The sequence below is a fragment of the Leptodactylus fuscus genome, chromosome 1 (assembly GCF_031893055.1).
Source record: "Leptodactylus fuscus isolate aLepFus1 chromosome 1, aLepFus1.hap2, whole genome shotgun sequence".
Classification (NCBI taxonomy): Eukaryota; Metazoa; Chordata; class Amphibia; order Anura; family Leptodactylidae; genus Leptodactylus; species Leptodactylus fuscus.
In genome coordinates this window covers 65,693,947-65,713,347 of record NC_134265.1, presented here as the reverse complement: position 1 = coordinate 65,713,347, position 19,401 = coordinate 65,693,947, and the positions used below count along the sequence as shown (strand labels likewise).

Sequence of the window (19,401 nt, the reverse complement as noted above, 5' to 3'; positions counted from 1 at the left end):
CAGCTGTGTGTTGTGTAATCTCTATGCTATCTCTTTGTCTTCTTTCCTCTGTTCTTTCCATAGACTTCAGTTGGCTCAGCTCTAAGCTGTGCATACACTACATAGTTCAGATTTGAGCATTGTATTCCAAAACTGTGGTTAGTGTATGGGAAGGAGGTTGGTTTGGTAAATAACAGGAGAAAGAAGCATTTTTAGTTAAAGGGGCCCTATCACTGCGAAAAGTCATTTTTAACTAATCAAATACTTGCATAGCCTTTAGAAAGGCTATTCCACACCTACCTTTTGTATGTAAATTGCTTCAGTAGTTTTTGAATAAGGCCGTTTTATTTCAATATGCTAATTAGCCTCCACCATGCACAGGAAGTTGTCAGCCAGCTCTCCTCTCTATGCTGTGTGTTGTGTGTGAGAGCAGGGAGGAGGAGTCAGCAGCAGCCTGTGCTATATACACAGCAAACGGTGCACGATGAGACTTCCGGGGTGCACGTAGAAGGCTAATTAGCATATGAATTTAAAAAAAAAATCTCATTCAAAAACTACTGAGGCAATTTACATACAAAAGGTAGGTGTGGAATAGCCTTTGTATAGCCTATGCAAGGATGTGATTAGTTAAAAGTGACTTTTCCCAATGATAGAGCCCCTTTAATAAAATATATTATAAACAGTGTCTATTATGAACACCTGCACTGCTAATGAGATTTATCATAAAACTTTAGGCTTTACATTTTTTTTGTAGAGTAAAGGATTTCTTCTGGTATATCTACTTTGAGGTTTGTCATCTATTTGTGGTTTACATCACTTCTAGATATTGAAGAGAACAATTCAAAATGTAAAAAAATATAGGGCATTTGTTTTGTGTGAACTGCATACAATATAAGAAAGCATATCGTGTTTCTTATGTGCAAAATTATATGAAACTGCAAAAATAAGTTCATGAATTTTAGGTTTGATGCGAAAATACGTACCTGACAACACTAATATGTTTTTATTTCTCTCATTTTTGGAAATGTCAGAACTATCGAGCAGAAAATATCTGTAGTATTTATTTATAGTGTTTCTTACAACCAGAATAATAAGATGGTCAGAGCGCTAAAAGATAACTGGAAAGCATGCCGCCAGACACGGAGAAGAAGTCATTCTAGGTGCTGATCAAGTGTTATACTATAATAGGGAGGTGACATTGTGCCGCAGCGCATTTATCCTTAGAATAAGCTATGGTATCTTTACTTCTTCTATCTTTTATATACAGTAGATAAAAGATAGAAGGGACAATCGAGTAGCTATTTAAAGCAATGGCAAACAGTTCTGGAATGAAAAGTTTGCAGAAAATTGTCAGTAAGCAAGTTGTTCAACATACAGCCTTCATAATACTTGTAGTTACCTTAAGGATAGGTTTGAGCCTTCGTATGGTAGGACAGCTGCAGTGCAAGTGCATGAATTGATGTTTTTTCTTGTACAATTGTGTTTGCTGAATGTACCATATGTCTGATGTGGTTGCTTTCTATGTACATCCATGCATGACTGTTACTTTCATTCAGCCAGAGAGTCTTGCCAAGTACTGGTCTATAAGTACGTATCCAGGACACATTGGATTTGCTGCTATGTTTGGGCAGCATTCATATGTGCCATATAAAGTAGAAGATAACAGTTTTGACAACTGGTTTTGATTGACATATCTCAGCCAACAATGTTTATAAATTAAACTCAAATTCTATTTTTACTTAGAGTCAGGTACCGGAGAATTCACTATTAAATAATGAGTATAATTTTCTATTGGGAAAAGTTAATGCAATAATTCTAAAATACTAAAATCTGCATGTTTTATATTCACTTTGGAATAATTAAAGAATGTCAAAAACCTGTAACTCAGTAGCATAAACCATATAGTATATTTAGTATATAATACTAATACTGTTGCATTAAAGAGGTTTGTTCTCATCTGATGCCAGGTGCCAGGACTGCAGGGTAGTACAGCAGCTTAGTTCCCCCACTATGCCATTATCAGCCCCTACACTGGAATATATGTGAATATTTCGTACTGAATAGGCCGTAACAAGGAATAAAGACTTCTCTGGCCGTTGTGGTGTTCATTGGTAAAATCATTACTACATTATATTTTATTTGCAGAACATGAAGAGGAATTGGAAAAGATCGAGTAAGGTAATTTGTAGTAGTTGAATAGTTACTTTCAACATTGGAAATAGATAGATAAAAGATGAATGTGGACAAGCAAAAATTTCCAAATTGCTTCCAGATGAACTTAAAGAAAAATTCCAGTCATTGCATTGTATGTTCATGACATCTCTGCATTATACCTCTAGGAGCCAGGAAGTGTTCTATTAAAGGGGACGTTTTTGATACCAATGACCTATCCTTATTTGATCAATATCTGATCCTTATCAATATCTGATTGGTGGGGCTGCTGGGTGTCATACCCCCATCAATGAGCTGTTCCAGGCTGCCTGTATAGTGGTCCTGCTAAAGTACTGCAACTGTATACCCATTCACTTAAGTAAGAACAAAGCTGCAGTACCCTGGCACAGTCACTATACAGCGGCGTTGTTCCCTATATAGGTCTTAACACTGGATGCAGTCTGGAACAGTTGGGCAGATACTTATACCCTATCATGAGGATGGGTCTTCAATATCAAAATCAACCCCCAGCCTGGAAAACCCCTTCAGACCAAGGCCCCCTCCTAGCATAAATGCCACAATTTGGCCACAGCGGAAGTACTGTAGTGGAAAAAAAAAGTTTCTGCTGTAGTTTTTAATGCAGCACTTTTTTGGCTGAGGCTCACCTGGCAGAAACGCCACAGCAAAAATCATGGTGTTTTACAGTAACTGCAAAGTTGATGGAATTCTGGTTAATACCATCCATACAATGCAGAAAAATATCCGCAGTGGACATGTTGCGATTTCAAAAATGATGCTTTTTTGTAAATCGCAGCATGTCAATTGAACCTACTGAAATGCTGGCGGTTTCCATAGAGGTATAATTGAAACTCTGCTGACTTTCTGTGAAAAGTGCTGCGGGAAAAACTGGGCGAAAGCACATGACGGTTTTTCCTGTAGCAATTTTTGACTGCAGCCCACTATTTGGGTATTTTGTTCTTTTTTTTTTGTTTAGTTAAATGGGTTTCCTGGGTCTTTTATTGATATCCTATCTTAGGAGTATTGGATTGGTTGGGGTCCTACTCCTAACACGCCCATGATCAACTGATTGAAGGATCTTCTGTCGCATCGGAAATAAGACACGCCATACACTGTGCACTGTATCCATAATAGTACTGCAGCACTCTCACATTCACTTTATAGAGAACCTTTCACCACCTCTACCAACCAGTTGGGATATTTTCTCTATCCCCTTCCTTTCCTTAGCAATCATTTCCATTAGTTTCTGCAATGAATATGCTAATCTGGCTATCTATTGACAAGTGGGTGGTTCTTCTCTGGTCCCGCTCAAGGCTACGGCTGGCCACCTGGCTGTTCAGAACTAGAATTGAGCGATCGGGATCGGAAAAGTTCGGATTCCGATTCCGATCTTTTCCCGCGGGATCAAGGTCGGAGGTTATTTCCCACAATGCTTGGTTACTGGCCAATCACTGTGGGAAAAACTAACAATGATTGGCCAGTAGCCAAGTATTGTGGGAAATAACCTTCAACCTCGAACCCGCGGGAAAAGATCGCAATCGGAATCTGATCTTTTCCAATCCCAATCACTCAACCCTATTCAGAACCTATTTGGGTCTGAGAATAACAGTACTGGTTGCTCAGGAACAGTGGGGGCTAGAAAGAGTATTCAACTGCACTGGAATTAACAGAGTTGGTGTAAAAAGTTATTTTTAATGTAGTACATTCTAGACCTGATGGTGTTACAGGAGTTTTTTCTTCACATACTTTTATTATTTTGTTATGGCACTATTCATTGTCCCTTCTTAAATTAGCTTTTCCAAAACTAATGACCAATTTTAATTACTGTACATAATCATGATCATAAGTATACCAATTTTTACAAGGGAATCCTCTGTTTAGTGCACATCTGGCATATTTTTCAGAATATAGAGTTTTGTACCATGTATATAACAGACATTTGATGTTCCTATCGGAACAAATAACATTAGAAAATGGGTGGAAACAAACATTTACATTATATGATTCTTAAACATTTCTAATTTTTGACTGGATTTCTTTTTTTAATAACTACTAACTGTGCCTACTAATTAATACTAATTATTACTAACATCTGTAAGATCTGCACTATTATACAAGGAGAGTAGAGAGGTCCCAAAGTTACTAAATAAGAAGCTTACCACTAAAGGATTATTCGCTAACAGCTCTATTAGCGATTTATATGTACATTGTGAATGAGTAATTCTTTCACACAGTAAAGTAGCTGTAAGGAAATGTGTCATGAGTGAATGACCTATTGCTTAAATAGTAATTTTATGTTTTTATATTTTCAAGAATTTTTGGTGATGTTGTTTTGAATTTTCCATGCTATTTCCTACATAAAACAAAAGGGGCATATTTAACATTGTGGTTGTCTATCAACCTAGGTGTAAAATGGTGAAAAATCTGGTATGAACTGGAGCAGCTTGGCACATCTTTAGTAGCTTTAGTCAAATTTTTTTACAGGTTGCTCAAATGGGTGTGGCTTAGAAAAATGGTATTGTGTAGTGTGGGCTGATGGCATGACATAAATGCACTAAACTGTGCCAACATTTTGAAATAAAATTCTCACCCAAAGTAAGCCAACTAAGGCCTGGTTCACATCTGTGTTCGGTATTCTGTTTGGTGAGTTCGCATGGGGACCCCCCGAACAGAATACTGGCCTGGTTCATATCTGCAAACAGAATACCGAACGCATTGACAAACAGTGAGTTTATGAAAGCACATGGACCCCAAAGATTAGAATAATGGGGTCAATGTGTTTTCCGTGCGGTGTCCGCGCGACTCATGCGGAGAGAAAAGTACTTCATGAACTACTTTCCTCTCCTCATGACTCGTGCGGAAAACACTCAGCCCCCATTATAATCTATAGGGTCCGTGTGCTTTCATAAACTCACTGTTTGTCAATGCGTTCGGTATTCTGTTTGCAGATGTGAACCAAGCCTTAGTTGGCTTACTTTGGGTGAGAATTTTATTTCAAAATTTTGGCACACTTTGTTGCGTTTAGGTCATGCCATCAGCCCACTACACAATGCCATTTTTTAAGCCACATCCATTTTAGCAAGCTGGAAAAAATTAGGCAAGACAGTGTAAAGACACATAAAGAAGCGTAAATTGTCTAATATGAGACATAGTGTTGTAGGAAAAACTTGTATTTTAATTTGTGTTTTAATTTATATAATTCTCTGCTTATTCTGGGCTTAAAGAGGACCTTTCATGGTTTGGGCACAGGCAGCTTTATATACTGCTGGAAAGTGCACTGAATTCAGCACACTGTCGGCTTTCCCGATCTGTGCCCTGGGTAAAGAGCTTTTTGTCCCAGGACCGTAGCTCTTTACAGTCAGAAGGGCATTCCTGACAGTCTGTCAAGAACGTCCTTCTCCACAGCAGCGCCTTTCGCGTTGTACAGTGTGAGCGGGGAGGAACGCCCCCTCCCTCTGCTCACAGTGCTCGTCCATAGACGAGTATTATCAGGAGGGGAGGGGGCATTCCTCCCTGCTCACACTGTGCAGCGCGATAGGCACTGCTGTGGAGAAGGACGTTCTTGACAGACTGTCAGGAACGCCCTTCTGACTCTAAAGCGCTACGGTACCGGGACCGAAAGCTCTTTACCCGGGGCTCAAATTGGGAAAACCGACAGTGCGCTGAATTCAGCCTGATAATAGTCTGAGTGTGAAGACTAGCAGTATGGCACCACACTCAAAGAGTCCATAATTGGGAATACCAGGAGGCGTTACCACCAAGGTCACAAATGCACCACCTTGTACAACTTGTCCGGAAGTGGCTCCAGCCAGAGATATTGACGCCAGTGTAGATTGTGGAGCGGGTTGTCGTAGACCGGTACCTGAGGTCTTTATCGGGTAAGATCCAAAGGTGGGTGGGGCTTGGTGACTCAAGAAACGCCAATGCATTGGTGGGGTTGGTGGAGCGATACTGCACTACACAGTCCCTCGGGAAGGGGCGCCCCCAAATCCCACAAACTCCCAAGGCCCAGAGGGCCAATTTATCTCGGGCTCCCCAGGATAAGGTAGTGATCCAGGGGAGAAGGACTGTCATCTGCTGGGAGTGCCACAAGCCGGGCCATATTGGGGCTAATTGTCCTTGTGCCTCTGAGCCCATGGACTGCAGCCTGGGCCAGAGGGTGTCCCTCTATGCTGCCCCGTCTACACTGCCGCCACCCCAGACATTGCTGATGAGCGCCACCTGTGATAAGTAGCCATAGCTGGGTGTCCAGTGGTGGCACTACTGGATTCTGGCAGTCAGGTGACCCTTGTTAATGGGAACTGTGTGGACCATGGGACTGTCACTGGATGCACAGTCGGGGTCCTGTACTTACATGAAGTTATAAGGGACTCCCCAACCATGATTATCTCCATCCAGACCCCCTGTGGAGAGAACCGACATGAGGTAGGGGTTGTTAAGCACTTGCCCCATGACCTCATTCTGGGACGGGACTTTCCCCTATTTTGGACTCTGTGGCGGGGAAAGCAAGGGTCAGAGGATACAGCCCCAAGAATACCACAAGTGTTGTCTGGTCAGGTCCTTGAGCCTTAACCTAATGACCAGGACTCTAGGGTTCCTGCCATAGGGGTGATCATGGTAAAAGAGGATTGTGGCTCTGTCTCCCCTAGAAGTAATAGCAGGTGAAGCCAAGGAGGCTGGTACCGAACGTCCAGACTGTCAGTTGCATGCGCCCATGGCACATTTTCAAAGCCCCCTGGTACCTCTGCCCATTATTGAGATGCCCTTTGAAAGGATTTCCATGGACTTGGTAGGTCCTTTAGTTAAAGAGGACCTTTCACCATATCTGGGCACAGACAGTGTTATATACTGCCAGAAAGCTGACAGTGCGCTGAATTCAGCGCACTGTCGGCTTTCCCGATCCGTGCCCGGTGTAAAGCGCTATCGGTCCCGGTACCGTAGCGCTTTACAGTCAGAAGGGCGTTTCTGACCATTAGCCAGAGACGTCCTTCTGCCTCGCGGCGCCTATTGCGCTGTACTCTGGAGCGGGGAGGAACGCCCCCTCCCTCTCCTGATAATGCTCGTCTATGGACAAGCTGTGTGAGCAGAGGGAGGGGGCGTTCCTCCCCGCTCCACAGCACAGCGCGATTGGCGCCGCGAGGCAGAAGGACGTCTCTGGCTAATGGTCAGAAACGCCCTTCTGACCATAGAAGAGCTACGGTACCGGGCCGTAAGCTCTTCACACCGGGCACAGATCGGGAAAGCCGACAGTGCGCTGAATTCAGCGCACTGTCAGCTTTCTGGCAGTATATAGAACTGCCTGTGCCCGGATATGGTGAAAGGTCCTCTTTAAGTCTGCTCGAGGGCATCAGCATATTTTGGTAGTCATGGACTATGCTACCCGATATCCTGAAGCCATCCCTCTACGGCACACGTCGGTAAAGTTGATAGCCAAAGAGTTGTTCGCCATGTTTTGCCGAGTGGGTCTACCCAAAGAAATCCTCACAGATCAGGGTACCCCGTTCATGTCTAAAGCCATCAGGGATTTGTGTAAACTGTTTAATATCAAACAATTGTGTACATCTGTATCAAACAATTGTGTACATCTGTTTAACAAAACCTTAAAAAGTATGCTGAAAAAGGTGGTGAGCAAGGATGGAAAAGACTGGGATGTTCTGTTACCCTATTTGATGTTTGATATCCATGAGGTACCACAGGTTTCCACTGGGTTTTCTCCTTTTGAGTTGGTCTACGGCAGACATCCTAGGGGTCTGTTGGACATTGCCAAAGAGACGTGGGAGCAAGAACCCACCCCCCACAAAAGTATCATTGAACATATTTCTGGTATGCAGGACAGAATAGCAGCAGTTATGCCCATGGTTAGAGAGCATCTGCAGGAGGCCCAAAAGGCTCAAAGCCGTGTTTACAATAGGTCGGCAAGGGTAAGGACCTTCAAACCCGGTGACCGAGTACTTCTACTCATTCCCACAGTGGAGAGTAAGTTTCTGGCCAAATGGCAAGGCCCCTATGAGGTAATGGAAAAGATAGGGGAAGTGAACTACAAGGTTCGTCAGCCAGGTAGGAGAAAACCTGAACAGGTTTATCATGTAAACCTGCTAAAGGTGTGGAAAGACAGAGAGAGCCTGCTTACAGGGAACCAAGAGAGTCTGCTTACAGAAAGGTCTCGAGCTAAGCTATCTTCCATGAAACCCCCACAGGCTGTAGACTGGGACTACAGAGGTAGCAGCAGGGGTAGGAATATCAGAGACCCTCACAAAAAAACAGCAACAAGAGTTTGCAGCTAGGAATACAGATGTGTTCTCTGAGCAACCTGGGCGTACATCTCTAATCAAGCATGATATTATTACTGAGCCCCATGTGAAAGTACGGATGAGGCCGTACCGGGTCTCCGTGGCTCGCCAACAAGCCATTTCAGGGGAGGTGCAGAAAATGTTGAAATTGAGAGTCATTGAGGATTCCAAAAGTGAATGGGCCAGTCCCATTGTTCTAGTTCCCAAACCAGATGGGACATTGCGTCTCTGCAATGACTACAGGAAGCTGAACGAGGTGTCTAAGTTTGACGCCTATCTCGTGCCTCGGGTAGACGAACTTATTGAAAGGCTGGGATGATTTAGGAAAACCTGCACTCGCAGGGGGTTGGACCCGATGGCCCTTGAGGTCCCTTCCAACTCTACCATAAGAATAAGAATAAGGGGCCCAGTACTTCTCTACGCTTGATCTCACTAAGGGATATTGGCAGGTACCCCTGACAGATAGCGCCAAAGAAAAGACTGCCTTTATCACCCCTGAGGGACTTTTTCACTTTTTCGTGTTACCGTTCGGGCTCCATGGGGCTCCAGCTACATTCCAATGGTTAATGGACATAGTGTTGAAACCTCATAAATAATACGCCTCAGCGTATCTGGATGACATCATCATTTTCAGCAATGACTGGGAGAGTCATTTGGCCAAGGTACAAGCTGTAGTGGATTCTTTGAGAGCAGCTGGCCTGACTGCCAACCCCAAAAAGTGTGCTTTGGGGATGGAGGAGACACGCTATTTGGGGTATGTGATTGGCCTTGGTATAATCAAACCCCAGGTCAACAAGGTCGGCACTATCCGGGAATGGCCTCGACCTCTGAGCACCAAACAAGTTAGGTCATTCCTGGGCATAGTTGGGTATTACAGGCGGTTTATACCCAACTTTGCCACGGTATCTGCTGCCCTGGCGGACCTTCTAAAAGGGTAAGAAGTCCGTTATGGTGCAGTGGAATGGCAAGGCCAAAAGTGCTTTTCAGGCGCTAAAGGTGGCCCTTTGTGGATCTCCTGTCCTAATTACGCCCAACTTTAGAAGGGAGTTTGTGATCCAAACGGATGCATCAGATGTAGGGCTGGGAGCCGTCCTGTCTCAGGAGCTGAATGGAGAAAAGCACCAGTCACCTACCTGAGCAGGAAACTCACGCCAGCAGAAAAGAACTACAGCATAGTAGAGAAAGAGTGTCTGGCCATAAAATGGGCATTAGAGGCCCTGAGGTACTACTTGCTGGGGAGGCAGTTCTGTCTGGTCACCGAATACTCACCCCTCACTTGCATGAGCAGGACCAAGGACAAGAATGCCAGGGTGACTAGGTAGTTCTTGTCACTTCAGAACTTTAAGTTCACAGTGGAGCACAGAGCCGGGAAACTGCAAGGCAATGCGGATCCCTTGTCCCGAACTTATTGTTTGTTGGCTGGAGTTCGCCCCGAGGGGTCAGAAATGAGGGGGGGGGGGTTATGTGAGAGAGTGAAGGGTTTAGTCTGGGAAGACGGGTATATTCCAGCCAGGCACCTAAAGGGTATAGGACCTCCCTGGTATGAGACCCACACCAGGGAGGTCAGCTGACTAATCAAGGCCTGATAATAGTCTCTGTGAAGACTAGTAGTCTGGCACCACACAGACAGAGCTGACCTGTCCAGACCGGACTTCCAAAGCAGGTACTGTGCCACCTGTTGCTGTTGCCAAGGTGGGAGACTGGTAGCCAGTCTCCTGTATAGTCAGGGAAAAGTTTCCTTACGTTTAAGTTAGTGTCTCAGCCGAGAAGGGTTTTGTTTTGTTTATTCTGTGCCTTTGCAAAAGCAGTGCATGCGTTAGATGTGAATAAAGCCTGAACTTGTGTGCAATCCAGTGTCTGTGCCCGTTTCCTGCACTGCTACAAGCATCTACCTGAGCGAAAAAAAAAAAAAAGAGACATGTCCCCATCTCTCCTTTATCTAGTCCACTTATCTCACAAAAAAGTAGACAGAAAAATAATATATCAATGGCTTTTTGATGACAATTACAGAATTATCAGTTACAACATCCAATTCAATGTTAACTGCAGAAGTGGTAATATCTCGCACACTGTCCCAAAGTATTCTTGCCGGCTTACCTGGGGGAACCTCAAGCTTATTAAACATGGTCTGACCTTTTTTGGTCCTATTCTGTCATGGCTTCCTGCCCAAAATCAGGACCAAAATATGCGGTTACTAGCCCCGTGTGAACTAGCCCTAAATAGGCACCCATAAGAATCTAGCCACTGGTAATGTTACTATGGGAAGCTATATGGAGCACAGATCTCCTTACTTCCCGATAATGTACTGTAAGAATATGAGATTCCTATTACAATAAGTAATACTGTGTAGGAGTTACTCAGTAGTTGCTATGACAAGAGGAACATGATACCAGCTGCCGCGTGCAAACAGTCATCCTTTACTTGTCCTATTGTCTTAGAATGATGAGAGTACTTATACATAAAATGTGTATTATAGAGAGAGGAGGCGCACGGAAGCAGGGCAAGTAATGATATAGTATTCTTAGGTAAAGACGGCTTAACAAAGTGATTTTGTTGTGATCATTATGGGATCATATTGCCGCAGGAGAGTTAATTCAAACACCGCCAAGAACTGAGGCCGACTTGTCTTTCCTCATTTCACCTAAGCTTTGATGCCACTAATGGCCTGTGTCTATGGAGAGCTGGCTTCTCGTGTCACTATGATAATGTGAGACAGTATTTACTGCAGAAATGAGAGGGATAAATAGCCGGCTTCTGGACAGTAGAAAAGTAATTGCCGTTCAGCTCTGGTTTAGTCGGCAGTGAATGTCTGTAACAAATGTGTTATAATTCTGAAACCATATATCTTCCTGCCACGCTAGACGAAGCAAGAACGTGATCATTTCTGAAAGTTAATGTTTTGGGGTATAACGTTATTTATGCACTTAATAATCCAGGTCTCCGTAGAAGCGAAGGCATTATTAAAATATACAACATTGGTTTACAGATAAATAAGTGCAGCAGTATGAATAGAGAGATTATGACAGTCTGAAGTATACTAAATACTGGAGCGGCAGTCAGGGCACAGAAATGGCGTGGTGAAGAATAAGAATCATCTTTCCTATAAGATTTGTTCTATGAGTTGCTAGAACTTAATATGTTTCCAATATGTCAGGATGTTGATTGATTTGAATATTGTGTCATGTTTAGTAACAGAAGTTTCTGTGCCGTGCCAAAGGGCTTTGCGTTCTCTATAGAGCGCTTTTATTCTTAATATGAGCGATGGGCCATAATCACAGTCTTCAGTAATGATTGAGCGATCTAGATCTAATATGGCTTGCCAGACTTTATTAGAAGATTAATTTTATTGGATTCGTCCTTGTGCATTGTAGGACCTCACAATTACTACAAACCAGTAGTAGATAGGGGTTCAACAAAGAGTGGTCAAACCTATTCAAATATGGAAAAATTTTGTGAATTACAGGTGATGTCTTTGACTGTAATCTTTCACATGTCCCTTCTCCTCCATACGGAGTGGACTGCTATAACCACTTCTTCCTACCCTGTAAACTAAAGTTTGCAAAACAAATTTCTTGGCTCCTCACTTTTCAAGACACATTTTCCACATTATTCTCACCTATACAAAGTTTCCATCCTGCTGCTACACCAATTATGAAACATATAAAATAAAAGTGATGCCATCACCACAAGATCCCTGTAGACTGGCACAGGATGCCCAGTGTAGTGACATCATCACACCCACCGGAGCCTGGACGTCGATGTCTTAGCAGTTGCCAGGGCACCTGTAGTTTGTATGCAACAAACCTTTTGCCGCCATTGGATTCCAAAATGATATAGCGGGAATCCAATAGCTTCCTGCTCTATGTATTTCAACCATCCTGCATGTGCCGATACAGTTGAATTTTTTGCATTTGTTTGTGGCAACCAACCATGCAACCACCTTCCATTCCCACCACTAGCTATGCCTCTGCTGGAAACCATTGAAGTTCTTGAAAGGGCACAGCAACCTTCCCTGCAATAAAATCACAGAAGTCACACATCAGAAGTCACATGATGCTGTGATGTTTTGTTTGCAAGCTCACTTCCCCTCCCCCTGTGAGCAGCAAACACAGAGTGAGAGCAGGCAGATGAATCATGGGAAATGTAGTTTGTCCACATATTCACTTCAAGTAAATAACAGTGATTCAAGGAGCAGTAGTAAAAAAGCCAAGTAAAGGGTGCGCAAGGGAACAGTGAGTATTTAGCACTGCTGTAGATGTATTTGCAGATAATTTTTGGAAGCTGATTAACCCCTTTAAAGTTATACCCACAGAGGGTGGATACAATCTGTAGTTGAACACAGTAGCAAAAAACTGGATGGGATTTGAACAAATTTAATCCATAGAAATTGATCTTCAGTGTGGACATATAAATTTATATTGAAGATTGGTTGTGGAATTGATGTGAATTATCCCCAGTAAAAATCTTTATTAAAAATGAGTTCCCCTTGGATCTGTAGTAAAATCTGCAATGTTGTACTCACCATCCCTGACTTGTCTGGCTCCCAGATAGTCTCAGTGTACCCTATGGTTTAGTATGGAGTTGTTGCTGTACCCCAATATCTGAATATCCATCAACTGCAGTCTCATACCATGACTTAATGAAAAGTTTTGTAGTACTGCATGGAAAACAAATCTAGCAATCTGGCAGTATAATCTTATTCAAGGACTAAGAAAACTCTTTAAGGAGAGTGCCTTTGCAGGTGTATGGAGACTTACAAGCCATTTGGGAATATGCAAATCTGTTTTCCAGGATGTAATTAGGAAAACAACGCCTCTGCTCACTGCCTCTAGGACAGCCCCCTTAAGCATTGGGCATGACATTTTAGATAGCCTAATACTATGATGTGGGATTACTGCCAAACTAGTATTTCTATTCCAAAAGGAACAGATTCCCAGCTGTGGACAGCGCTGTTTCCATCTGTTGGATCTCATCAGCACAGCGTAGGGATACTAGTTTGGCTGGGTGAGAGACTAGACCAGGGTCAAGGACTAAGAAAACTCCTTTATTAGAGTGCCTTTGCAGGCGTATGGAGACTTACAAGCCATTTTAGCTCCACTGGGTAATTCTGGGGAATATGCAAAGATAGAGAAATATGGTACACTCATTGCAATATATCAGTGTACAATCAGTTGGAGTTGGGTCTCTCAGGGTCTGACGATACTGCACTAGAATACTATGCAAGTGACTCAAAAGGAGTCCCAATGTATTGAGTCAGAGTCCAATATTTTTTCAAATTTGGCCCCAGCATTACATTGTTTATAGTCTTCTGCTCAACCACTGTGTTCATCCTTGTTATAAATTTGGATTTGGTAGGCATGGTTGGCCGGCTCCTGTGTTTAGCCATCAGTTTCCAAACCTGATATACAGTACCATGCTCTCTAGGCTTATGGATATCTCATTCGGAGTGTCATTATCACCCAGGAGCTCTAGTAAACAGATCTCGTGGCTGATCTAGCTGCAGAAATTTGGTATCTATAGGCGTAGCCCTAAGGGGTTATTCCGAACACGGAAAGCGATTGCATATCACTTGGATCAATAGGAACCCAACTACTAGGACTACAATGTATACTATGAATTTAGGGCCTCAGAGCTGTTTTAGTGCTATGGTCTGTACAAAGTACAGTGACGCTTGTACCCCCTAGACAAGCAAGGTGCTACACAGCACATCCTTATGTACAGGAGGAACAAACTATAAAGGGGCAGTAGTGCTGAAACAGACCCACAACCCCTTTAATCTCAGGGTGGTCTTGGCAGTCACAACCCTACTGATCAATATGTGATAGCATTCACTATGCAAATTATTTTCTTACCTACTTTCCTTTCTCACAGCTATCTTTCTCAAATCCTTGTTCAAGCTACAAAGAAGGCTTCTGTAAACCCCATGTAGGTAGATTCACGAATGCTGCGTTCATTTCTGCATCCAAAGTTTCAACAGGAGAATTATTTGTAAATTTCACCAAAAATAGAGGAGATTATAATGGCTACGACAGATCCCATTACAGCAAGCAGGGTCAATCTGGATATGTTTGTGGCATTGTATGATAAATCTGTCCCTATTGTAGCTTCTGGTTTTCTATTCATATACGGGACAGAAATTGGAAACCTTGGCAGAAGTGTGAACATAGTCTTATGGGTTATTTTTTTCAGTAATTTTTAATCATATGCTCCTGTTATTTTTTCACATCTTTAGCGTTACCTCCTCTTAAGATACATAATTCCCTCGCTAACTTGTTGGCATAACCTTGATTTATCTTTGCAGCCAAGTTTCCGTGTTTGCTCAGTATTGTATGCTATAGGCTTTTGATTGGTTTAGTGTAAAGTTTGAAAAGCAATTTTGATCATTGGAGGAATTGTTCCATGGGTGACTGCTCTCACTTGTATTGTTACAGAAATACATTTAGCAAAGAGAGAACACATTTTCACTGATAAAAGCTTTAGTTTTTTTTCTGATAGGACTCTCATTTCCAGGTGCAAGTTATACCAAGCTGCATTACTGACCTTTCAAGATAACTTACATTTCCTAATGAGGACTGCCTCTGGACCATTTCCCTGTCTCCTAGATGCTTTCCCAAACAAAACACATCCACAAGACAAATGATTATAATGTAAAAGACAATTTGAGCTTCTGCAAGTCTTCATATTTAACTGGCAAGAGTAGGAGAGTTCAGATATCATTGTCTGCAGTGGATTGAAATAAAAAGCGAGATTTGCTATAGAAATACAGTATAATGAGAGAAGATGCCTGTAATCCAAATTGTGTACACATACCTAAGTATTGCTATTGTGACATGCCCTGCTTCCAGATAAAGGGCTTTTGCTTTGCAAACTATGGAGTATAAAATGCAACAAATATATATTGTGTGTAATTGTATATGTGTGTGTGTGTATATACATACACATATATATATATCTCTTATATATAATACACAACATACACTCACCGGCCACTTTATTAGGTACACCTGTCCAACTGCTCGTTAACACTTAATTTCTAATCAGCCAATCACATGGCGGCAACTCAGTGCATTTAGGCATGTAGACATGGTCAAGACAATCTCCTGCAGTTCAAACCGAGCATCAGTATGGGGAAGAAAGGTGATTTGAGTGCCTTTGAACGTGGCATGGTTGTTGGTGCCAGAAGGGCTGGTCTGAGTATTTCAGAAACTGCTGATCTACTGGGATTTTCACGCACAACCATCTCTAGGGTTTACAGAGAATGGTCCGAAAAAGAAAAAACATCCAGTGAGCGGCAGTTCTGTGGGCGGAAATGCGTTGTTGATGCCAGAGGTCAGAGGAGAATGGCCAGACTGGTTCGAGCTGATAGAAAGGCAACAGTGACTCAAATAGCCACCCGTTACAACCAAGGTAGCCAGAAGAGCATCTCTGAACGCCGCACAGTACGTCGAACTTTGAGGCAGATGGGCTACAGCAGCAGAAGACCACACCGGGTGCCACTCCTTTCAGCTAAGAACAGGAAACTGAGGCTACAATTTGCACAAGCTCATCGAAATTGGACAATTAAAGATTGGAAAAACGTTGCCTGGTCTGATGAGTCTCGATTTCTGCTGCGACATTCGGATGGTAGGGTCAGAATTTGGCGTCAACAACATGAAAGCATTGATCCATCCTGCCTTGTATCAACGGTTCAGGCTGGTGGTGGTGGTGTCATGGTGTGGGGAATATTTTCTTGGCACTCTTTGGGCCCCTTGGTACCAATTGAGCATCGTTGCAACGCCAAAGCCTACCTGAGTATTGTTGCTGACCATGTCCATCCCTTTATGACCACAATGTACCCAACATCTGATGGCTACTTTCAGCAGGATAATGCGCCATGTCATAAAGCTGGAATCATCTCAGACTGGTTTCTTGAACACTGTACTCCAATGGCCTCCACAGTCACCAGATCTCAATCCAATAGAGCATCTTTGGGATGTGGTGGAACGGGAGATTCGCCGACAAATCTGCGGCAACTGTGTGATGCCATCATGTCAATATGGACCAAAATCTCTGAGGAATGCTTCCAGCACCTTGTTGAATCTATGCCACGAAGAATTGAGGCAGTTCTGAAGGCAAAAGGGGGTCCAACCCGTTACTAGCATGGTGTACCTAATAAAGTGGCCGGTGAGTGTATATATTCAAGTTAGTTGCCCATTACTATTCCCCCAGATTATTTTCACTACCCATTTATCTATTATATTATGTAGTAACTTATATACTGTATGTATATAAAGTAACTTCAAGCGCCAATGCAAAATACATAACAGGGTTTCTTGTCTTCTTATCTAACAGAGAGACCTTTGTGGCTATCTACACAAGCAGTATACCCCTATATAATATGATATTTATGCTATTTTTGTTAGGTTTATGGACTATGTGAATATATTCCATATTAACTGCTATATACTTGTTTCAGTACACATCATATTATAAAATACAGACGTACATTTTTCCTAACTGTTAATAAAAAGCCCATGAAGCCATAAACATCACATTTAGAGATGAGCGAACAGTGTTCTATCGAACACATGTTCGATCGGATATCAGGGTGTTCGCCATGTTCGAATCGAATCGAACACCGCGTGGTAAAGTGCGCCAAAATTCGATTCCCCTCCCACCTTCCCTGGCGCCTTTTTTGAACCAATAACAGCGCAGGGGAGGTGGGACAGGAACTACGACACCAGGGGCATTGAAAAAAATTGGAAAAAGTCATTGGCTGCCGAAATCAGGTGACCTCCATTTTAGACGAATAGTGGATTTCAAATCCGGGTCATATGAGAATGTGAACTTTGTGACTATGAGACAGGGATAGCTGTACAGGCAGGGATAGCTAGGGAGAACCTTTATTTAGGGGGGAATGTTATTAAAAATAACTTTTTGGGGCTCTATCGGGTGTGTAATTGTGATTTTTGTGAGATAAACTTTTTCCCATAGGGATGCATTGGCCAGCGCTGATTGGCCGAATTCCGTACTCTGGCCAATCAGTGCTGGCCAATGCATTCTATTAGCTTGATGAAGCAGAGTGTGCACAAGGGTTCAAGCGCACCCTCGGTTCTGATGTAGCAGAGCCGAGGCTGCACAAGGGTTCAAGCGCACCCTCGGCTCTGATGTAGGAGAGCCGAGGGTGCACTTGAACCCTTGTGCACCCTCGGCTCTGCTACATCAGAGCCGAGGGTGCGCTTGAACCCTTGTGCACACTCTGCTTCATCAAGCTAATAGAATGCATTGGCCAGCGCTGATTGGCCAATGCATTCTATTAGCCCGATGAAGTAGAGCTGAATGTGTGTGCTAAGCACACACATTCAGCTCTACTTCATCGGGCTAATAGAATGCATTGGCCAGCGCTGATTGGCCAGAGTATGGAATTCGGCCAATCAGCGCTGGCTCTGCTGGAGGAGGCGGAGTCTAAGATCGCTCCACACCAGTCTCCATTCAGGTCCGACCTTAGACTCCGCCTCCTCCAGCAGAGCCAGCGCTGATTGGCCGAATTCCGTACTCTGGCCAATCAGCACTGGCTAATGCATTGTATTGGCGTGATGAAGCAGTGCTGAATGTGTGTGCTTAGCACACACATTCAGCTCTACTTCATCGGGCTAATAGAATGCATTGGCCAATCAGCGCTGGCCAATGCATTCTATTAGCGTGAACTGAGTTTGCACAGGGGTTCTAGTGCACCCTCGGCTCTGCTACATCAGATTGCTACATCTGATGTAGCAGTGCCAAGTGTGCATCAGATGTGTAGTTGAACAAAACTGACTCAGCACTGCTAAGTCTCTGCATTCGCATAGGAATGCATTGGCCAGCCTTCGGCCAATCAGCGCTGGCTCTGCCGGAGGAGGCGGAGTCTAAGGTCGGACCTGAATGGAGACTGGTGTGGAGCGATCTTAGACTCCGCCTCCTCCAGCAGAGCCAGCGCTGATTGGTCGAGTTCCGTACTCTGGCCAATCAGCACTGGCCAATGCATTTCTATGGGGAAAAGTTAGCTTGCGAAAATCGCAAACTGACAGGGATTTCCATGAAATAAAGTGACTTTTATGCCCCCAGACATGCTTCCCCTGCTGTCCCAGTGTCATTCCAGGGTGTTGGTATCATTTCCTGGGGTGTCATAGTGGACTTGGTGACCCTCCAGACACGGATTTGGGTTTCCCCCTTAACGAGTTTATGTTCCCCATAGACTATAATGGGGTTCGAAACCCATTCGAACACTCGAACAGTGAGCGGCTGTTCGAATCGAATTTCGAACCTCGAACATTTTAGTGTTCGCTCATCTCTAATCACATTCATGTGTATGGGGCCATATAAATGAAGGGGTCCATGTCCCATAGAATGGATTGCACACAGACCAAAACATATGGTGATGTGTATAGAAGTAAGTAAACCTTGACTTTCTCCAATATAACTTGCTGCACATCCCTGTGCCCTTTCCTGAGGTCGCTGATTGACCTTGGCAGTCACATTCAACAAAGGGGGGAGGGGGGTTCCTTCTGCCTGAAGAAGACACCAGAACATCAGGACTGGACAGTGCTAGGAGACACCAGAACTCCAAGGAAAGATGAGTGGTTTTTTTTTTGTTAGTTTTTTTTTACCTTTCATGGCCTCTAATTAAAAAAAAAAAAAAAAAAATGTTTATCCCGGACAGCTCCTTTAACAACAAAGTCATTGAAAAGTTATTGACACTCTCAACATCTCTAAAGTATTGAGATGTGAAGTTGAGCTCTGCTATATCTAGCGTCAGGTTTCGCTTTGCAAACCTGAGAGAAATATCAGTATAGCATTCCTGCCATGGGTTGTTTATGGGGTTTAGTACTGGAACATTGATAGCTTCTGCCAGTGACTACTGTGAGCAGGCAGGGGGACAACTAAAATTACCTGGCTATAGCCTTTGATCCCCTCATTTTTGTTCTGTACATTAATCTCTAAAGAG

The 19,401-nt window shown here is 43.4% G+C and overlaps 1 protein-coding gene across 5 annotated transcripts in view; it reads left to right on the top strand.

Moving 5' to 3' along the window:
- MCTP1 (multiple C2 and transmembrane domain containing 1) overlaps positions 1 to 19,401 on the top strand; it is a 625,729-nt gene that overhangs the window by 254,157 nt on the left and 352,171 nt on the right. For 4 of the 5 annotated variants that reach the window (XM_075271845.1, XM_075271861.1, XM_075271877.1 and 1 more), the window contains exon 7: positions 2,125 to 2,157. The exons of the other annotated variant lie outside the window; for it this stretch is intronic. In XM_075271845.1, coding sequence (XP_075127946.1) covers positions 2,125 to 2,157 — 33 coding nt within the window. The remainder of the gene's footprint in view (positions 1 to 2,124; positions 2,158 to 19,401) is intronic. 5 annotated transcript variants of the gene reach the window in all.